General features: G+C 28.3%; 3 protein-coding genes across 6 annotated transcripts; 1 reads left to right on the top strand and 2 right to left on the bottom strand.

Moving 5' to 3' along the window:
• Positions 1 to 1,846: 1,846 nt before the first annotated feature.
• Positions 1,847 to 5,771, bottom strand: LOC126844581 (uncharacterized). 2 transcript variants are annotated; one of them, XM_050582872.1, is made up of 4 exons: positions 5,285 to 5,771; positions 3,898 to 4,003; positions 3,616 to 3,814; positions 1,847 to 3,521 (listed from the first exon to the last, which is right to left on the bottom strand). In XM_050582872.1, exon 4 carries the CDS (start codon positions 3,274 to 3,276, stop codon positions 1,963 to 1,965), a length of 1,314 nt encoding a protein of 437 aa, XP_050438829.1. In that variant the 5' UTR covers positions 3,277 to 3,521; positions 3,616 to 3,814; positions 3,898 to 4,003; positions 5,285 to 5,771; the 3' UTR covers positions 1,847 to 1,962. The 2 variants fall into 2 exon arrangements, with proteins under 2 accessions (XP_050438829.1, XP_050438828.1); XM_050582871.1 differs by having other exon boundaries at positions 3,616 to 3,799.
• Positions 5,772 to 7,767: 1,996 nt separating this feature from the next.
• LOC126844511 (inner centromere protein) lies at positions 7,768 to 15,630 on the bottom strand. 3 transcript variants are annotated; one of them, XM_050582764.1, is made up of 14 exons: positions 15,412 to 15,630; positions 15,094 to 15,230; positions 14,310 to 14,417; positions 13,599 to 13,707; positions 13,151 to 13,257; positions 13,024 to 13,063; positions 12,774 to 12,901; positions 12,637 to 12,677; positions 12,320 to 12,577; positions 9,630 to 9,864; positions 9,241 to 9,281; positions 9,082 to 9,175; positions 8,278 to 8,380; positions 7,768 to 8,208 (listed from the first exon to the last, which is right to left on the bottom strand). In XM_050582764.1, the coding sequence occupies exons 3-14, from the start codon at positions 14,400 to 14,402 to the stop codon at positions 8,015 to 8,017; spliced, it is 1,443 nt and encodes a 480-aa protein (XP_050438721.1). In that variant the 5' UTR covers positions 14,403 to 14,417; positions 15,094 to 15,230; positions 15,412 to 15,630; the 3' UTR covers positions 7,768 to 8,014. The 3 variants fall into 3 exon arrangements, with proteins under 3 accessions (XP_050438721.1, XP_050438719.1, XP_050438720.1); XM_050582762.1 differs by having other exon boundaries at positions 7,769 to 8,208; positions 12,637 to 12,901; positions 15,412 to 15,620; XM_050582763.1 differs by having other exon boundaries at positions 7,769 to 8,208; positions 12,637 to 12,901; positions 15,094 to 15,225; positions 15,412 to 15,619.
• A 414-nt stretch (positions 15,631 to 16,044) lies between these two features.
• LOC126844510 (puff-specific protein Bx42) lies at positions 16,045 to 20,657 on the top strand. The gene is made up of 5 exons (XM_050582760.1): positions 16,045 to 16,373; positions 16,624 to 16,771; positions 18,859 to 19,209; positions 19,296 to 20,182; positions 20,245 to 20,657. Exons 1-5 carry the CDS (start codon positions 16,360 to 16,362, stop codon positions 20,441 to 20,443), a joined length of 1,599 nt encoding a protein of 532 aa, XP_050438717.1. The 5' UTR covers positions 16,045 to 16,359; the 3' UTR covers positions 20,444 to 20,657.
• The last annotated feature ends 490 nt before the right edge of the window (positions 20,658 to 21,147 follow it).

Genomic DNA, 21,147 nt, shown 5'->3' with positions numbered 1-21,147 from the left:
GTGATACACTGACTTTGATAATGTTAAACACTTGAGATTTATGAATGTATGGCCCTTTTTAAACAGTTGATTCATTATTGTTTTTTTTAAATTAATGAATAATGATTACATATTCATAGTTTTTAAGCCAATAACCTACACTACACGGCAGAAAAACAATCTAACCATCCCGACAATAAAAACTTTAAAAATAATCAGGTATTTTACAAAAAGAGGATTAGACATTTTGAATCGTCCCAACCGGTAAATAAATTGCAAATTCTATGTTAAATACAAACAATTACTAAACAGATGGTTAATTTCCCTAGGCGATATAGGTTTTTGATTCTTTATCAAAAACTTTTATTTTTATCTTTTGTTTTATTTGTATTTTTGCTTAATTATTAATTATGGAGTTTTTATAGGTATGTACTTGTTATAACACTTTCTTTTTTAAATTGATTTTATTCTACTGTATCTGTCTAAACTTTTATTACCTACCTATATATAAATATATTTCTTTTTTTATTCTGATTAGTACTCCAACTTCACTAACACGAGGTATTAACACCTTAGTGTTGAATTGGGCTAAACTTATATTGAATATATAAATTGTTTTATCGTGGCCAATTAATACATTATCTAATATATATAAATCCACTAGAAAAGGCCAATCCGACTCACTCTCAAAAAGTTAAATTGCTAAAAATTACAATCGTTCTCAGAATTAATTTTTAATTAAGAATAGAACCAAACTACGTTTTTTATATTAGATTTTTTTTGCGCCCTACAAACAATTTATGTCCTAAAATATTATGATTTATATATTATTAATTTTAGCTTTTTCGAAATGGTTGCTGATTTAATTACAATAGGAAACACTAAACTTAAGTATGTAATGAACAAGATGGATAAAATGAAGCTAAGAGCATAAAAAAAAAAACACATTTTAAACACACTGTTTATTGAATAAAAATACACTACACATACTACTGACACATACTATATGATTTCTCTATACCTAGTACTAATCAAAAAGGATTATAATGAAAATTTTATGAAATACGAATAATCTTGTTACAATAATTATCTTATCATCTTATATATTATTAATAATAATCTATTGTATATAATACAAGATTGGTACCTATTATACCTATGCAATTCTTACATAAGATCAGGCCAGCAAACATTCAGTTTTAATTTTTTGATAAAACACGCTTTATATTTAAAAAAAAAAAAAAAACCGTAGATTAATCTTAATTTATTTTTTATCCCTTACAAATAGGGTTAGCTCAAGCATAATAAAATGACAAAAATTGTAAGGATAAAACAAAATAAAAATTGTAATATTCAAACTCACACAACCGCGCAAAAAATTTACATTTTTTCGGGCAATATTTCTATTTACTATATTGAATAAGTAAGAAATTTTAAAGAAAATAAGTATAATTTAATTAATTTAAAACTAATAAACTAATTTAAGTAAGAAAAAGTCAAAATAGCAAACATCCTAAATACACACAAAAAGAGTAATAGATAATTATTTATACAGCAAGTTTTTATAAGCTAATACCTATTATTTTGTTAACATGCTTGAGTGAGTTACAATTATTTCTTCAATACATATTCCACAAATATATATTTTGTAATAAAATGACATTATTCATTGTTATTAATGTTATTATTCATTAAACGATTGTTTGATCGGCATTGCACTACAATAAGTTACATTTTTTTCATATTTATTTACTATCAGTTTTATATAAGCTATTTTATTAACTACACTTGTTTAATATTTAATTTATTAAAATTTTTTTTATGTATTTATAAAACAAATTAAAACAGTAAATACTGTAAACCTAGGTGTAAGAAACCTTTTGGCACAAGAACACAAAGACAAATTTGATAATTACATAAATATATGGCTTATAAACTAAGTCATACACAATTATGGGGAACATTGCCACATAAACGGGACAATTATTTGTTGGCAAGATTATACGGTGTTTCGTTATAAACGGGTTCTTCAATGATCATTTCAACAGCCACCGAGTTGGATGATTCAGCTTGTTCAACTTCACATTCTTCTTCTGGTTCTATTTTTATAGTTGCGGTTTCTCTCTTTTTATATTTTTTCTTATTCATGCTTATGTCAATAACCTTGTTAGAAATTTTCCTGCGCTGTCTGGTATGAATGGTATCACGTCGCATTGCTGGTGGTCTGATCTTTCCATGAAGTTTGTAGTACAAACCACATGCGTTGCACACAGGATCTTCTTTTAATCGTCGCCATATAGTTGAACATGTCGTTCCACAATTAGAGCACATTCTTTGAACAGACGATTCTCTTGAAATGCGTTTTCTTGGTATGATGGGTATGTTGGGTGATGCATTTATATTCATTACTTGTTGTTGTACTTGATGGCCATCGGAATATTGTCCGACTGTTCCCTGTGTTTGATAAAATGTGCAGTTTTGGTCAGACGATAATAAATTACCATGAACTACAGTTGCTGCTTTGGGAGCAATACCGGGTGCCTGCCAATCATCACCTTCAGTTGTCATTTCTTGAATGTGTCTGGCTGCAAATAATAGCAACCCCATTCGATCCTCGTGTTTATATTCTACGTCAGTATCATTGCCAGGTTCAGTTTTTACTACAATAATATTTTCATCATTGTTGTATGTACCATATTCTGCATTATTTTCTAAACAGATAGTGTCATCTTCGGATACAGTTTCTTCTGAATCATGAGCTATTGTCACTTCAGCCGCCATTTCATCACACTCTTGAATTACTTCAACATGTGACGCGAGTGAAGCATTTGTTTCATACGGAGGTGATGAAGTAATGTTATCAATATTATTAGCGTTTTCAACATATTGTGTATCTGACCCAATACCTGACAACGACGAATTGTTTGAATCGGCTGAGCTATACATGAATTCGGATTTGGGCGAATATTTTTCTTTTTCATCAGCTGTTTTTTGCAATAGATCATATAGAACACGTTCTTGACGTTTGTATGTTTCTCTGTGACCATAACACAGTTCTGTATTTTGCACACACTTTAAGCAAAGTTTATTTGGCAAATCTTTTGCATCAGTTATTCGCACACCGAATACACGGTAAATCTTCTCCGGCAAAGACGGCACTTGATTGTTGAACACAGACTTACCTTCGTCCGCTTGCAATGTGTTCAGGCAAAGACGGCATAGCTGATAGATATCGACCGTAGTGCTGATCAACTGTGGTGTAGGCGGCTGTTTTGACTTGTCGTTATTGCTGTCCATTGTCGTTTTCACTTTTCTGGACAGATGTTCACTTCTGTATTTTTCTCTTTTCTTTTGTTCACGAAAAAGGATCAATCAATGTGTGCACATATAAAATAACGATAGAGTACACCAAATGACGCTTATATTTTGATATGAAGATATCGTTTTTGTTATAAAGACAGTTTTAGTTTAAATCTTTGAAATGTTGATCTCATATTCCAGATATATCAAATGATGACCATCTATGTGTATTTCCTTAATTTCTACATATTTATAAAAAATAAACAATATAAATTAATTTACAACACTTATAGTTAATTATTACTATTTACATGAAGCAAATTAGTGCACACTTACTTAAAGATTTATTATAACTCCAAATCCGAATGTTGGAATTTTTCACTCGATCAGTGGTATCCAAGCAGAGATATAATAACAAATAGTTTACTTTAAATGTGTTGATATTAACATCTTCCTTCTATGTTTCAGTATTTGGAATAAAGACCGTAGAAGTAATAATCACTAAGTATGCAACGTGTTCCTACAAAAAACATATCTAACTTAATTATTCTTAAATACTGTACAATATCAACAATTCTAAGCAAAGACAATAATAAACCAATATAAAAATGTACTAACATACGTAGCTGTGATGACTGATGACAAACTGCAACTATAGATAGAAGTAATGGAATGCCAAATATTTTGAATTTTTGAATAACAATTATTTAAGAAATTTGATGCTCTGCAAAATAGATAATATTTTAGATGACATTTTTAAAATTAATGCAACATATTTGTGCAGACTAAGCTAGTTATGTTAGGTAAACGTAACTTTTGGGTCTTTTATCATAAATTATATAATATCTATTAATTTATTTTTAACATTTCATGGTCATGTATAGTGTCAGTCAACAACTGACTGTTGATTATAAATTAAATTTCTATTGTTTGTCATTTTGTTAAGTGCGTCCAACAAAAATAATAATTAATCCATTGAATATAACTTAAGTAAAATAACTTCTTGACTCTGAATTTGTTCAATCATATCCTTAAAATCCTCAATATTACTTAACCTTGGAGCACTCGCATGTCTTAAATTTACTGCATCACATAAGTGGCGGCATTTGCACAGAAAATTCGCAAAAAAAATTGTTTGGTATTTTTTATTGGGTTTGTAGAATTCCCATCGGTCCGGTCCTGCTAGTCTGAATTTACACATTTAAACGTGGCACGGTTTTTCGAAACAGGCATTGTAAATCCGGGCTCAAGTGCTTGAAAGTATCAACACATTTGGGAATGATTCTAAAAATAACATAACTAGTTTCAAAGAAGTCATACGTGACCATTTGTGTATATATTTTTGCCTTATAATGTCAGTAATTTTTTTTTTTAGAAACATTCTTGGAGTGGTCTTTTAAAGTATAAGTGATATTGAGGACTTAAAAATATATCTTAACAAGTATCGGCAAAAATAGAAATTGAGTTTACTAAGCAACTAAAGATTGGGAGATATTCATACAGAGTTATTTATTATACTCAAACTTCATTAATTACGTATAAAGAAATTCCTAATTAATATGGTTCATTATACCATTTTTAATAGTAAAATTCAACGAATGAGCATCACGCTTATATTACTAAAAAACAAAAAAAATATAGACTAATTATTTCTATTTTTTGCTTTTCCCTATAAAAAGAATACAAATTTAAAAACGTCGTACATGTTATTTAAAAAAAAAAAAAAATAGCAGCACAAGGGGTCAGGGCATAGAGGGGGCATATTATAGTAAAACAAATCACAAGTTTTTAAAAGATATTATAACTGAAAGTGTTATTAAAATCAAATTAACGCTTTGTCGCAAAACTCTGTACAGCAAAAACTATTTAATATAAATGTTGATCATATTATCGACCAAAAGAAGATTTTTATAATCATGCAACTAATAATTTTTTTTTTTAGTGTATCTAATTTTTAGTTCATGTTTTTTAAATAGAACAATTACATTACAATACATATACGAACCACTGATGACTGTGTTTAAGCTCTTCTATGAACAGTTGTTCGCCCCTTAGCAGTTGTCAACTCTTTTTGGCTGGTGAAAAGGGTCGTTCATAACATGTTCTTTAGTGAATACCCGGCCAACTGTTCATCACTTGTGTATCACTTAAAAAAAAAGGTTTCTAAAACTTGTACGGATCAAGTTCTACACCAGGGCCCGAGGACCGTTTCTTCTAAAACAATTCTATAATATAATAATACAACTAAAATAAATAATACTAATGCAATACAATCTTTAAATTGGACTAAATGTGCAAACAACTAAAGTAAATACTCGATACTTAACAAAACAACTTCAATAAATACTCGATACTCTATAAACACGCGTCAGGCGTCCTCACTCTTTAAACTTCGTATACAAGAATAGGCACTAGAACCGTGATAAAAAATAAGAATAGTCTTGTTTCGTTTATACCGCACCCCCTATTATTACGTCAGTATATTGTATCGATTTATTTTAAGGGGGGTGTGGTCAACAATAATGGTGGAACAGCAGCTGTTACCGTTTTAAACTTTATGTACAACCGTGGTTGCGCTGACAAATCTTACCAAAGGGTCTCCAATCATGGAGGAAAAATATGACCCTACAGAGACGGGTAAGCTGGAGTCTGAACACTCGCTCATGACTTGGCGGGCAAAGTTACAGTAGAATACAACTTACAACGCAAGTTATTTTTCCCAAACAAAAGCAAAATATTTATATGCATATAATTATATAGATTCAATAGGGTATACTTTTCTTATGCTGGCCAAGATGGCGGGTGTACTAAAATAGATAAACCCATTCATTTAAAAGCTTTTTATACAAATTCCAGATATGACACGTTTACACAAGTCCCACATAGTGTAGACTTTACCGCTGTCACGCTCTTTTCTGACGGACGGTTGGTTTCGGTAATCAATACGGAAATTAATTAACACTGGGTCAGTTTAATGTTACATAAGTTATACATATTTGTATACAGGTGTGCAGAATTTCATGGCCCGTCTGATTTTTTAACGATGTACTAAATTTATGAAGAACCGACCTATGTAAAACATAATATTTGGTTTTCTAAAACAATAATAATTGAAAGTGTGTATTTTCTTTCAGTCAGAAGCCAGATTTATGGGGGCTAACTTTTTAAACTTAAATTGTATTATACACGTTTAATTCGTTTTTTAAATTTAAAATAATATTACTGAAAATATTATTAAAGTTCAAAATTTAGGACGAGATGAAAGATGTAGTGGAGTGTAGTTTTATTTTTATCTGCGCGCATTAATAGTAATTATCCAAAACAAGTTATTAACCAGTCAAAATATTCATAAAATTATTCTTAACTTAAAAAGTTAATAAAATACATGCTTACATTTTTTTAAATTTTAATAATTTATAGAGCTCTGGAAAAAAAATGTAAAAATATAAATTTTGTCGGATAAAGACAAATTTTTAAAGTATCTCCAGAAAGAAAAACTACAATACTGTAATTTTTTTTTTAAAAAAATGAGTGTCTTATCTTTAATGAATTAACCTGTATTTCGTTAATTGTTCATTACAATATATTTATAAGAATGGTAACAAATTATTAAAAGTATATTATTATTAATTGGAATTCAGCCCTAATCGTATCCATCCTCCAATACTAAAAATATAATTTAAAGCACATTATTTCTGTTGATTAATTTTTATCAATACTGTAAATTTTATATTCAATTTTTCCAAAGAATTAATCAAAATATTCAAATGATTAATCTTAACTTATAAATGCGTTAACATTAAAAATATAGGTATCAACAGGTTGAATACAAGATATTTTTAATGTATACATTTCACGTATTTTATTATTAAATAAAAAATATTTTACGATAATACATTTTTTTTTATTATATCATTTAAATAAAAAAGTATTTAGAATATAATTTGACTGTTTTTTAATTGTTTTTTGTGTCAGACGTAATATATTTTAATTCACAGGACTTTGGTACTAATGTTGAACTAGCTAACAATATCAGGTCAGATGACATACAATAATGGAATTCCCCATTAGTGAAAATAAAAAAAGTAATTGTTTCTAATTCTTAATGAGATACGTGCTATAATTTTATACTATTAATATGAAATTACCAGATGATACAATTTAACTACATAAATGAGAAAGATGAGTAATTGAGTAGGTCAGGTTAGGTTAGGTATTTGTTGGACAGGTCTAGCAAACAAGAGTTGCCATCCCTCTGCGGCGACCAATTGAAGACCCTTATAAGATAGCAAATCCGTCAGGAAACCTTTCTAGAAAGAGGCAGCTTTTTTTGACAATACAACTATATTCAAATAAAAATAATAAAAAGCTTGATGAAAATGTTAAATGCATTTTTTTATTAGAATGAAATAAAATATTTGTATACAATTTTTAAACTAAAAATATTTCTATAAACATGATTTTAATAAATAACATACTATCAGTAAGAAGGGATACGTAATCCTAAAAATCAATGCATTGTATATAAAGTAAAGGTGGTTAAGTAAGTATTAAATTTAGTTTCATTATTAATAAAACTTTACTAAATTTAATTTTAATGAAAATAATAATTTTTAAGTTTTATAACTGATCAAAAGTTGCATTTATAAACTATACTTTTTATAGGAATAAAAAAAAAAATTGATAATAAATCAATATAAATAAAAAATTGTTTTTCATTGAAATAAAAATTAGATTAATATCTACGAATATATTCACTGTATCGTGGAGGTGTAGTCCATACTGCGCTTGATGTGCGTGGACGGTCGCGAATACTTAATCCTTTGAACATTTTTTTTAGATTAAATTCCTTAGGACAATCAAAAAATAGATCTCTTTTTGTCGAGTCAACATGTGCATGAACTTGAAGTTGCAATACTCTATTCTCTCCTAGAATAAAATATGTATATTCAATTATTCAATTCAATCAAAGATAAAACTAAGTTAATATAAACAAACGTTTTGCCCATTCCGGAATAGTTCTTTTAGGTCCAGTCTCATCTTCGGAAGAATCTTGAGCTGATACATCGTTTAATCCATAATCATCTTTTGAATTTTCAACCTAATTAAATTAAAATACATTTTTGTAATTATTGATATTATAAAATGGCAAAAATGGTTAAATTTAGAAATGTCTCTATTTAAGTTTTTTCTTATCGTTTATATATCTCTAATCCTCATCTTCTAGTGTTTTTTAATTAGTTAAATTATAAAATAATAAATTGTGTGAAAAAAAAACAATTTGGATAACAAAAGATGTTTGCATGGTCATAATACACTTAATGAGTTGTCACTTTACAGCGATGATTATTTTAAAGAGAAATATCTTTGCTTTTTTAAATTTATGTTATATTTTATAAATATATAAATTTATTTTTTAAATAAGGTAGGTATCGCCTATATTGACTTTCGAGCACTTACTTGAACGGCATTTATAACATATTTTTTGAAACAAAACATGTCACACCTTAATGTATATCATTAGTCAGCCTGCCGTAGCTGTTGGGTATTCTATAGTTACAAAAATATACAATATATTATTGTAATCAACGTACAATAATAATATAGATATTTGTGTTTATACTATTTATAGATTTGCATCAAGCATTTAATTAAAAGTGATTTTATACTTTCAGTTATATAGTTTTTAAGCAATTTAAAACTTCAGAGGCTTTTAGGCATGTTCATATGCTGAAATTGCTTAAGCATATAAATAAAAATTAATCCTACCCTTAGTAGATTGACATATTTGAAATTACGTACATTTTTTGTTTTAATTTTTTGTAACGTAGCTGTTTTAAATGATTGTGTTGATGACGATGGTATTTTAGAACGAATAGTATTACTTTTTCCTGGACTGAAAACAAATAAAAGATTAACTATTATATAAAAAACATGTTTTTTTTTCATTGTATAACTTACTTATTTAATTCATTTTCTTTAAGTTTAGCTTCTGCTTTTTGCTGAAACAAATATATTCTTTTTTAGAATAAAAAAAATGAAATACAACCATTATTCAGAATTCTTCTTCTTCTTTTCTAAAGGCTAAACCTTGTCATTGCGAAAAAATAGACTATTCAGAATTAAGATTTGTATATTATGTTGATATTATTTAACTAAGTTTATTAAGAAGGCAATGTTACATTTGAGTTTATATTGTTACAATACTATATATATTGTTATGATTTATACTCAATGATACTATTTTAATGTGACTATTATGTATTTTTAATTTTTTTTAAATAATTCTATTAGGTTTTACACTAGACTTTGGGACTATAATGTCTTCTTAAAACAAAAATATTACTTACTATTTTTAATAAATTTGCTTCCTCTGCTAGTTTCTTTTTAGCAATTATTTCAGCTTTCCGAAGTTCTGCTTGTTTTAGTTTTTTTAAGTGTTCTGCTTTTAAAATCAGTTCTTTTTCTTTTAATTTTTCGTCCTTTTTTCTTTTTTCTTCAGCTTTTTTATTAATTTTTTCTTGATTGAGTTTAATTTGTTCTTCTCTTTGTTTAGCTGCTTTTATTTGTAGTTCATCATTTTTCCTATTGAAATATTAAAAAATACAAAAAGATATTAATATAGCTTAATATTTAGTGTATAAAATACTTGGTTTTTTTTAGGAGAATACAAAAATGTACGATCAAATTTAATCAGTTGCTGGGGAAAGAAGGGCGCACAACACTATGGTTTTTAATTTTTTAATAATACACAAAGTTCACATAAAAATGTCTGCTGGATCTTTACTGAATGTCAATGTATTGTTAAATGACTGTCATTTAACATTTTATATTTATTTAGTTTTTTTTTTTGTAAGTGTTACATTAAGGAATGTAGTTTGTAAAGATGTATTCTTTATATTGGTTTTTTTTCTTGTGTAGCATATTACCAATTTATTTTTATGAGAAAAATGTGTTATCGTAAAAAAATAACATTTTAGCTTTTGTATAGCTTAGCGGAGATAGAACAAATTGTTTATACAATCAATACAATGATGTTTTAGTTTTTAAGTTTGGACTAATGCTATCTTTTTAACCACTTAAATAATTTCTTCACAATGTATATCTGCCCATATATAAAACCACCAATTTTAAAACTTTTATCTTTTTTACTTAACTGTAAAAAATCGAGATATATATTTTTTGGATTTGAGAATTGAAAATTACAATTTAGATTGAAGTAGGCCTTGTATTATTGAATAACATATACAATTTTCTCAATAATTTGTAGTTAAATTTTTTTTATTAAGAAAAACCAAAAAAAAAAAATTTAATTAGTTTTTGATATATTGTTTATGTAATTTTTTTATTTTGCATCAAAAAGTTTTTTTAAAGCTGATTTTGTGGCTTTCAGCAAGTAATTTCTAAAGTCTTGCGATCTTCACAACTCACAATATGCTCTGTCCACACTACGATGGATTTGATTTTACTTTAACTACATGTAATGCTATCATCATGATTGAACAAGAACACATACAGCAGTTTTTTATAAGGATATCTAACTCTAGATTGTGTATTAATATATTGACAGCTAACAGGCAAAAGGCCATATTTGCCAAAAAACCGTATTTTTCTATTAAATATTTTTCTTGACTATACGTAAGCTACACTGATTAAATTTATGTAAACAGTTAAACAAGGTTATTATGTAATATTAATGAACTTAAACATGAAAGAAATTAATCAATTTAATGGTTATTAATAAATTGGCAATGTCCATTTTTTTTTTACTTGGATTTATGTCGACATGTTTTACGTTTAAAATCAACGAGTGGTTCAAACGGACATGACTGTCAATTCGGCTTATACTTCTATTCATATTATTTGGAAATGGCTAATACTATCATACAACGATGCACATGTCTGATTCTTTCATATATGTTAAGAGGATACCTCCTATTTATTAATGAGTTAGGTATAGGTAATTTTATGCAAAATCATAGTTTAAAGATTGAATTGTATGTGTAATTATTAGTTCAGTAGTTGGGATATTTTAAGTCTTATAAAGTACCTCCCCCGATACAATTTCTGATATATAGCCTCAGGGCTGAAGTTGGGGGGAAGGGCAAGCGGTGATCATGTCTAGGGTTAAAGTTAAAGCTTTAAGGTTAAAAAGAGCAACAAAATCCAAAATGGTAGAAAATAACTTGAAATTAATATTTTCAAAAGTGCAATATTTCATTTTTTTAATTTGTCATGACCATGAAAATACAATAAAAAATTAGGAGGTCTCATTTCAAAAGTCTACTGGGGGACATTAGAGGGGGTCACTATAAATTTTACAGAAAAAGGTTAAGGGCCTCGCATTCATAATTTGCCCCAAGCCTTGCAAATTGTAGCAATGGCCCTGTAAATACTTGCTACACAAATAAATTTGTTCAGAGGTTTAGGAAATGAACGGCTGAGTAAAAAAGGGATAATATTCCTCAACACCCAACTTTTGGAAAATTACATGATTCTTGCTATAACTAATAAATGATTTTTCAATGGAATATTAACCTTTATACCTTCATAATATGAGTAGATAAACTGCTTTTAACTACAAAACTCAGTTAATTTTTCCTATTTATGGAATTTTATTATTTTGCTACTCAGCTGTTCAAGTATATAAAACACACCATTGTAAAAACAATACCTACTCAGCTCCACATCGAAGTTAAAAATAGTGAAAAACTTCGTCAATAAATGTTGTGGTAGTTCCTCATTATTGCATTAATAAAATATATAGGTACTATATAGTTTTTCCATTTAAATTAAATTTTTGTAAAAAATTACCTACTCTGACTTTTTAATGAAAAGACGGTAGTATAATAGAAAGAAGAAAAGAAAAGAAAGAATATAATGTGTACAAAAGTGTGTATTCTCTGAATCTGAAGTTAATTGAAAAAACTATGCATTGAAGCTAAATGTATAGAATTGGCTCTCGATTATTTAGAAGTTTTGTATTGGGAAATATAGTAAGGATATGATAGTAAAAAATACATTTTCAAAGTATATATACTTTTGATCGGCCTTGTGTTTAAGATATAATTCTTTTCTTTTTTCAGCTCCATTTTCTCTAATTTGATGAGGAGTTAGTGTTTCTACGGGTTTCAGAGGAGTTGATATTTGTTTTTCTAATGGCACTCGCAATACTTCATTGTCCTCATCAATTTTTCTTTTTTTTGTTCTAGTAACGTGCTGTGAGACCTGTTCATCAACATTAATGTCAATATCTTCCAATTTTTCACGCTTTCTATGGTTTGTTTGAATTAACTTCCTGAAATTAAATTTAGTTTTAAATATTAAATATATTTAGTTAAAATATGATAAACATACCCATCTTTTTTCATTGCTGTGTTAGAAGTTGAAACATTTTCTACATCAACTGATTTATCAAGAATGTTTCCAAACTCTTTATTAGCAGGTATTGCATACGTTTTATCACAGGTTTGAATTTTAATGTAAGTTTTGTCAATATTTTCAGGTGAAAACAAAGGAGGTGAAATAAATTCAACTAAATTATCTGAAATACTTGGCTTATTTCCGATAACAGTAGAATTTCCAATTGGATGTCCATGTGGTGTAATATCATCAGATAAGGCTAGGAATTATATAGAATAATTACATTATAACTTATAAGTTATGACTTATGAGCGTAATTGCATTTGTACATGGCATATGGATATGTTTAAACTATTTTTTTAATAAAAATTACTACATTACTTGTTGATTTTGTCCAATTTTTCATTTTATTTATTGCAACCTAGATTATAAAAATAAGAACATGCAGTCACATTTAATTTTTATAAATGGTAGACAGTACAATGGAAAAAAATAAATAATAACTTACAATTGAAGCTTGTCGTGTAGTTCTACGAACAAGTGTTACTGTTGGTTCTTGGAAACCAGGCTCATTTGCAAATAAATCACCAACTGAAATAGGTGGATTTTTGATTTCTACATTTTATAAAAAAAAATTAAAAAATTACAATAATACATAATTGTTAAAACACTACGTTTTCAGATACTTATTAAAGCTAAATAAAATATTGAATCACTGTAACTAAAAAAATAGACTTATGATTTATGCCCATTGTGTGACCACATTTTTATAAGACCTTTACAGAAAAATAAGTCCTCTATCTGACATAATAATAATGCAAAATAATTACTGATAGATTATAGTTTTAAGATTATGAAAAATGTTTTGTTACTGAAATAATATTAATTTAACTCCTTAATGAATAAGGAGGGCCCAACTTCTCTTAGCTGTATTCTTTTAACATAATGATACTTACTTGATTGTCTCTTAGAAACTTTCTTTTCTGTTACATTAAGTGTTTGACTATTTTTACTGGCATATTCGATTACATCACGATACACTTTGTCCAATTTAAGTATTTGCTCCTAAGAAAAATAATATACATATCATTAAAATATAAAAATGACCAAATATTATGATTGGATTATCTAGTCAATTTCTAAACAAAAGATTAATGAGTCTCATATTTCATCCGTCACTGTTATTTTTGTTCAAAATATACAAGTTATATTTTTTAACAACCTTTAATGAGCTACTGCATAATTTTAGTTTTATTTTGGAACAACACACAATTTTTCCTCAATTTTTTATATTATCACTTTTTATGTTACTTTATGTTTTTATTCTTTTTTTTTTGGTTTTTAAAGATAGGATCCAGACAAAAAAATAAAATAAAAACACATCATTGTAAAAACAATACCAGTTCAGCTCAGCACTGAATCTAAAATATTAGTAGAATGCGTAAAAAAATATTAGGTACAAATACCTTCTTTCAAAAATCTATTAGTCTTGTGATAGTTTTAGTCCACCACAACTTAACCCGTGGGTTTCATTATTACATTATTATAACAAAAAAAAAAAATTAATATGATAGGTACTTTTAGCATGTTAAATATATTATTTTATGCATAATAGTAAATGATGTATTTAAAATTGTAATAATTTGCTATATGAATAATGTAACTACCTCTGTTGTTACGTTAATAGTATTAAAATTATTTTGAGCAAGGTTTCCCAACTCACTCCATAGAGTTACTAAATCTGAAGACTGATAATCCATGTTTATTGAATATATCTAAAACATTACAAGATATTTTATTAATTGTTTATAATTAAAAAATAACTACTAGATTAATTATCAAACTAGTTTTGTTAGTGGGAAAACGTCAGAAATATGTAAATTGCAGAAAAATGTAACAAGAAAAATATAAGATTGCTTGGATTTGGGCATGTAGAAAGGAAGGAGGAAATAATATAGTGTAAAAGATCAAGCCAACTAATGTTTATCATGGCGTTTTTCGCGCTATGGTTAAAATGACTGCAGTTACATTTAGTCACACTGTGACCAATGACCAAAAATTGCGCAGCTAACGAATTGTTAAGGGGATTTGGGAGAAGAATAGATAAATCAAAGACGACTGAGAATTATATAAAAGTATAACAGAATGGGAATCTGTGTAAGAGTAACTAGAGAAATAAGAGAGAGAGATTCGACTGACCATCGTTATTTGTATGGGAAAAATCAAGAGAGAAAAAGAGACAGCGTCAAATTGTTTCATTGCAAATCAATACCTATAATATTTAATCACAGTATTATACATAATAATTTACAATGTATCTTCTACAAGCTAGGATTGTAATATAATATTTAACAATAAACTTGAAGTTATATTAAATTTGAAGTTATATTAAATTAAATAAAAGAATATAATAATATATTGATAAAATACTGGTTTTATGAAAAAACTTACTAGGCATACAATTCATAAATCATAATACAGGGTAGGTATGAAAAACCCCATTGATTTGTAGCCACTGTCCGCTGGTTGGTAAAACAAATATCAGTCGACTTCAAGTAAACGATACGGCGTGAACAGCTGCTGCTGCACTAATAATAATATTAATTATTAATAAACAGTAAACGTAAGTCAGTAAAGAATAGCAGACAACTCAGTAACGTGCTATGCTATGCACGTATCATTTAAATATTCGATTTTTAATTCTTCAGATGTACCATAAATAAAACATACAAGTTTAAACATATATTATAGATAAACCACGCTACATACTTTTTTTGACAACATTTTTTGGCCCAAACGGCAAACCTATAATAACTGTTCATTTCGTTATATTAACGGTTGCCGTATTTCATATACCGGTGGACTATCGTCTGACGTCCGTCCATAGATAAGTATATAATAGTATATATCAATGATATATAATCCGCGGCCATAGAAGATAATCTTGTAGGCCGTATTTTTATCAGCTATGGTTGTAGTTTGTAGATAAGAGTAACGAACTTCTGTACGACTGACAGTACAGCAGCATTATGGTAAATCATGATATACCAAATTTTCCTGAATTTGGTAACACTGCTATACCCATTAGATATGTACATAGACCTATAAAGAAATCTTTATAGGTCTATGGATATGTAGGACGTAGTTGGTTCACTTGGCCGTGGTGGCCGCATGCCACACAGCAGCAGCTCCACAGCAGGCCCCAGACACTGATAAAAATTAACACGGGGAAGATGCTTATCACACAAAAACGCGGCGGCCATCTTCTGAAGGCTACACCACTATAATGTTATCTCTATATATCATTATTATTTTTTGTGTATAAATATAACATATACTACTAAATAGTTTGTCACAAAATGGCCGTCACTGTTTTGTTTTCATTCAAAGTGACCCTTCTGCTTTCATCTATTCTGTGTTCGTACTCCGCATTCGACTGCATACGCACTAACACGCTCTAACGCACGTCGCACACCGCCAGACGCCAGTTTCCGCTTTCCGGTCGTGCCACATTATATATTCGTATAATTCGTATCAGGCATCAGCTATCGACTATCAGACATTAGGATTAAATATTAGATATTACTAACCAATATTTTGTTTTTTGTTGAACTGCAATTTGCATCGTATTTTGCTTTTCGGCCGTAGCACTTAAGGATAAGGTCAATCCCTTTTGCTCAAAACTTTTGTTTTAAATAATTTGAAACAAAAATTAAAATGTCGCTGTTTAGGTAAGTACTCAATTCTACTTTAGTTATACCAACGATAAAGTCGTGTTATTAAATATTGCAGCAACCTTTCATGGCGGTTTGCACTAACTATACTTGAAATGTAGGCTTGTTTAAATACTACAACTAATGGTTACTCTACTTCAATTTTATGTATAGATAAGGCTGATTTTAGAACATAAAACAGTAGATACTACTACATATATAAATATATATATATATTTGTAATGTTATGAATGATTTAATTATTTAGCGTATTGCCTGCACCAAAACAATTTCTTCAGGATTTGGAAGATGAAGAACCTGATGAAATAGTGACTGAATCTAACAGTTATGAAGTCTACGCAGTGAAAATCCCACCTTATGGCAAACGTATCGGATGGATTCCGCGAAATATTGAGGTATTGAAAATATTTTTTATCAACTTGTAGCCTAGTCGTGTAAGCTGTCAAACTTGATTCTTATAGTGTTGAGTTTGTTTCTCTTCTCGCATACCACTGAAAAACAAACCTTCGCTCTATTTAATAGGATATACTAAAAATAGTCAAATGCTTTTAGGAAATAAAATTTGATTTCAATTAAGTGTAAATGTTACTTATTAAATCAATATACAAACTACATAATCTAAATCTTTTTTTAGGCGTACTATAAAGCATATAAGATGTGGTATATTATACTTAAAGTTCTTATAATATTTATTATGACACTTCCTATCTTTTTTGAATTAATATTGTATTATGTTAATAGAAAATATCTTAATGGTAAAAATTTCAGAAAAAAAAAAAGGTTATTTGAGCAATATTTATAATTATATTTTATGATTTGAAACTTGAATAGTAACATATCAATTTAATTTAGTATTTAATTAGCTTTACTAAATTAAATTAATTTTACTAAAGGTTTTGACTGATAATCAGGTATAAATAATTACTTTTAGTGTTATTAGCATTTAAATGTTGAGATGGAAAGAGAAATGTGGTTGAGTTATACCCTCAGATAAAAATCAAGTTATTACTATATTTGTTGGACCCCGTCTCACAAGTTGTGTTTTGCGGTGGCCAACATAAAATTTTACTGGTTCTTTTAAAATCAGTGAAACCTAAAAAAATCATTAGTTTAATAGTTAAATCTAGCACCTGATCAAAGCTTTTTTTTTTTCTAAATAAACAAAATGGTGACCTCCGATCATTAACTCATGGATTTTCAAGGAAAAAAAAAACACTAGTTTATTGTTTATAAAAAATATAATTTTTATTAGAAAAAAAAATCCTTTAATCAGGCACTAGTTTTTTATATTTTCAATAAGCTGTATAAATTTCATTCTAATCTGTCAAGTGGATTTTGAATTATAGTGGTCACCGACTTAGTCATCGAAACATAGTTTCGAGAAAAACTCATTTAAAAAGTTTTATACTCGATGTATGTATAGAAATATTAATTATTTAATTGATTACAACAAGTCATCTATTCCTTGGATTCAGATAATATTTTTGAGACATCAAGAAAATGCAAAAAAAATAATCGGGATAATTTAAAAATCCCGACTACCTCTAATCCCTTAATACACCCTTCCTTCTATCCTAAATTTAAAATTTTAATAATTTTAAAAGTAATTATACAAAACTGGTTATTGATTAGTCAGAATGTCCAGACAAGTATTTGTAATTTAAAAAGTAAATAAAAAATACACCTACATTACAATTAAAATTTTAAAAGTTAGTAGCGCTTTTGAAAATGCTAAAAAAATTTTAATATTTGGACTTAATATTAAGAATAACAAACAATAATGATATAAATAAGAATATTTATGAAATTATTTTCCTCAAAAATAAGTGGATAAATGTAATTTGATCATCCTGTATGTAAATTGATTGAGAAAGAGAATAAAAATTTAAAATAATCTTACATATTATTACTATAAATTGTTTTAATAAATAGTTTATGAGAAGAGTAAATGAAATCTTAATATCTGCACTTATATTCATAGACGCAAAAAGCCCAAATGTTATAGGAGGATATTGATTAAAAAACGTGGGCGTTATGCCTCCCACTTTCAACTATAGTGATTAGTGTACAAATATTAAATTGTAGAAAACAATGATATATACTTAGTACTTCCTTGATGAAAATTTGATTTTGGGGGATTAAAGTGTCCCAAAGCGCTTCTTCCCTATATGTGCCAATGCTTATATTACTACAATAAATTAATTTAAATTCTTTATTATCTTTATATTATGGTTACATCGTATACTGAACTTCAAATCAATTTTTAGTTTTTAGATTCAATGAAATAATAATGATTTTAATCCTCCGTTAGTCCCGCAATTTTTAGTCACACTTGAATAAAGTGAGACCTATGTACATTTCTTACCTGAGTGATAGTGTGATTCAATCTGACTGTGATCGTTTTTAACCATAGCGTGACTAACGCAAATATCACTTATTAACAATGTTAGTAATTAGGAAATCTAATACTTATTGTTTTTAGGATTTTGGAGATGGTGGAGCATATCCAGAAATCCAGGTGGCACAGTATCCATTAAACATAGGAAAAGAAAATAAAGACTCGGTTTCAAATGCTCTAGCACTTCAGTTGACTTCTGATGGCAAAGTCAAATATGATGTGATTGCCCGCCAAGGCCATAGAAAAGATAAGGTTATATACTCAAAATTATCAGATATGCTACCGTCCGAAGTTGTAAATGAAGATGATCCATCATTGCAAAAACCAGATTCAGATGAAGTTGCTGATATAACAGAGAAAACTAGAGCTGCACTTGAAAAACTTACCAACTCAAAAGTATCAGCTGCATTACCTGTTAGGGCTGCAGATAAACCTGTATGTACAAATATATATATATATATATATAAATTTATATATTGTGTTATACCAATAGGTATTTATGTTTTAATTTTTTTTTTTAGGCTCCAGTTCAATGGTTTCGTTATACACCAACTGAACAAGGTAAGGACTACAATTCAGGATCCAAACAACGTGTTATAAGATTAGTTGAAGCACAAAAAGATCCAATGGAACCTCCGAAATTTCAAATAAATAAAAAAATACCTCGTGGACCTCCATCTCCTCCTGCACCATTAATGCATTCCCCTACAAGAAAAACATCAGTAAAAGAACAAAAAGAATGGAAAATCCCACCTTGTATATCAAACTGGAAAAATTCAAAAGGATATACAATACCTCTTGATAAACGTTTAGCAGCTGATGGACGTGGTCTTCAACAAAACCACATAAATGAGAAATTTGCAAAATTAGCTGAATCGCTTTATATAGCAGATCGTAAAGCTAGGGAAGCTGTTGAAATGAGAGCACAGTTGGAAAAGAAAATGGCTCAAAAAGAGAAAGAAAAGAAGGAAGAACATCTTAGGGCTTTGGCTCAAAAAGCTAGGGAAGAGAGAGCTGGTATTCGGCTTCCGGGTGCAAAGAATGATGAATCACGTGAACGAGACCAGTTACGTTTAGAGCGGCAAAAGGACAGAGCTCGTGATCGTAACCTTGCAAGAAATGCAGATAGCCGAAAGAATAAAGTGTTACGTGATCGCGACATTAGTGAACAAATTGCTCTTGGATTACCAGCAATCACTAGGAAAACTGGCGAAACTCAATATGATCAAAGATTACTTAACACAACATCTGGAATGGACACTGGCTTTGGAGATGATGAAGAATATAATGTTTATGATAAACCATGGCGTGGAGGTGCCTCTTTGGCTCAACATATTTACCGTCCATCTGCTAGTATTGACAAAGAAGCTTATGGAGGAGATCTTGATAAGATAGTTAAGACAAACCGGTTAGTATTTTACTTCAAGTATATTTTTTAAACTTTTTTTTTAATAATATTTTTTTTTGTAGATTCGTTCCAAATAAAGAATTTAGTGGAACTGATCGTGATCCAAAAGCTAGCGGTCGATCTGGCCCAGTTCAATTTGAAAAACATCAACAAGAAGAAGATCCATTTGGTTTGGATCAGTTCTTGACACAAGCCAAGCATGCATCTAAAAGAGCTCAACCGCAACAGCCAGATCGTGAGAAACGTCGTAGAAAAGATTAAATTGACAATTACTAATAAGTTACATAATAATATTAACAATTATTAAAACTAAAATTAAAATTATACATGAAGATTATTTGTAACTTATTAAATATGAATAGAAAAGTAAAATAATTGTTTTATGTTATATTTTTCATAAAATATTCCTAAAAAATTGCTTAAATATTTACATAATTTTTTTTATTAAAAGAAAGAAATAAACATTTTAAATAGTTTTTGGTAATAATACAATTATTAAAATATTTATTCCTGTTTATATTCACTATTAGTAATTTGTAATTTGACAAACTTGTTGATAGCCAATTGCAATATTACAAATTATTACGTCAGCCATTTTTCTTAAAAATAAAGTACTGAATAAATTGCATATCGTATTTGATTTTAGATGTCAGTCCATAGTTTTCATGAGGTAATTTAACTACTTTTATAAAAACATTAATGAAAAAGATCCTATATGCCACTAGTTACTTACTATGTTATTTAATAATTCAGTTGTGAAGGCTAAATATGTATTATTTAATGTATGTATCTAACAGCTTATACATAATTTATATAGGTTACTTAAGACGTAAATATATGCTAGTATTACTTTTATGGGTTGGCTTTACCAGTACAACTGGTAAAGCTGTGATTATTTAAAGGATTATCAGCTTCATAATATATTTTGCATTGTAATAAAATGGAAGTCTAAAAATTTTGGTAAA

The sequence above is a fragment of the Adelges cooleyi genome, unplaced genomic scaffold (assembly GCF_023614345.1).
Source record: "Adelges cooleyi isolate 19-005CV unplaced genomic scaffold, UGA_ACOO_1.1 ACOO_flye_CR_arks_rails_tigmint_CR_PRNA_651, whole genome shotgun sequence".
Classification (NCBI taxonomy): domain Eukaryota; kingdom Metazoa; phylum Arthropoda; class Insecta; order Hemiptera; family Adelgidae; genus Adelges; species Adelges cooleyi.
The sequence above is the reverse complement of the archived record's forward strand: the minus strand, read 5'-3'. Positions and strand labels throughout refer to the sequence as shown.

Bases quoted from the DNA above. Each gene is read 5' to 3' on its own strand.
- LOC126844581 (XM_050582872.1), bottom strand. From the start codon at position 3,276: ATGGACAGCAATAACGACAAGTCAAAACAGCCGCCTACACCACAGTTG.
- LOC126844511 (XM_050582762.1), bottom strand. From the start codon at position 14,402: ATGGATTATCAGTCTTCAGATTTAGTAACTCTATGGAGTGAGTTGGGA. The intron at 12,578-12,636 runs GTATGTTTATCA...ATTTAATTTCAG, and splicing joins ACAGCAATGAAAAAAGATGG to GAAGTTAATTCAAACAAACC. The intron at 9,865-12,319 runs GTATATATACTT...ATATTTCAATAG, and splicing joins AAACACAAGGCCGATCAAAA to GAAAAATGATGAACTACAAA.
- LOC126844510 (XM_050582760.1), top strand. The intron at 19,210-19,295 runs GTATGTACAAAT...TTTTTTTTTTAG, and splicing joins TTAGGGCTGCAGATAAACCT to GCTCCAGTTCAATGGTTTCG. The intron at 20,183-20,244 runs GTTAGTATTTTA...TTTTTTTTGTAG, and splicing joins AAGATAGTTAAGACAAACCG to ATTCGTTCCAAATAAAGAAT.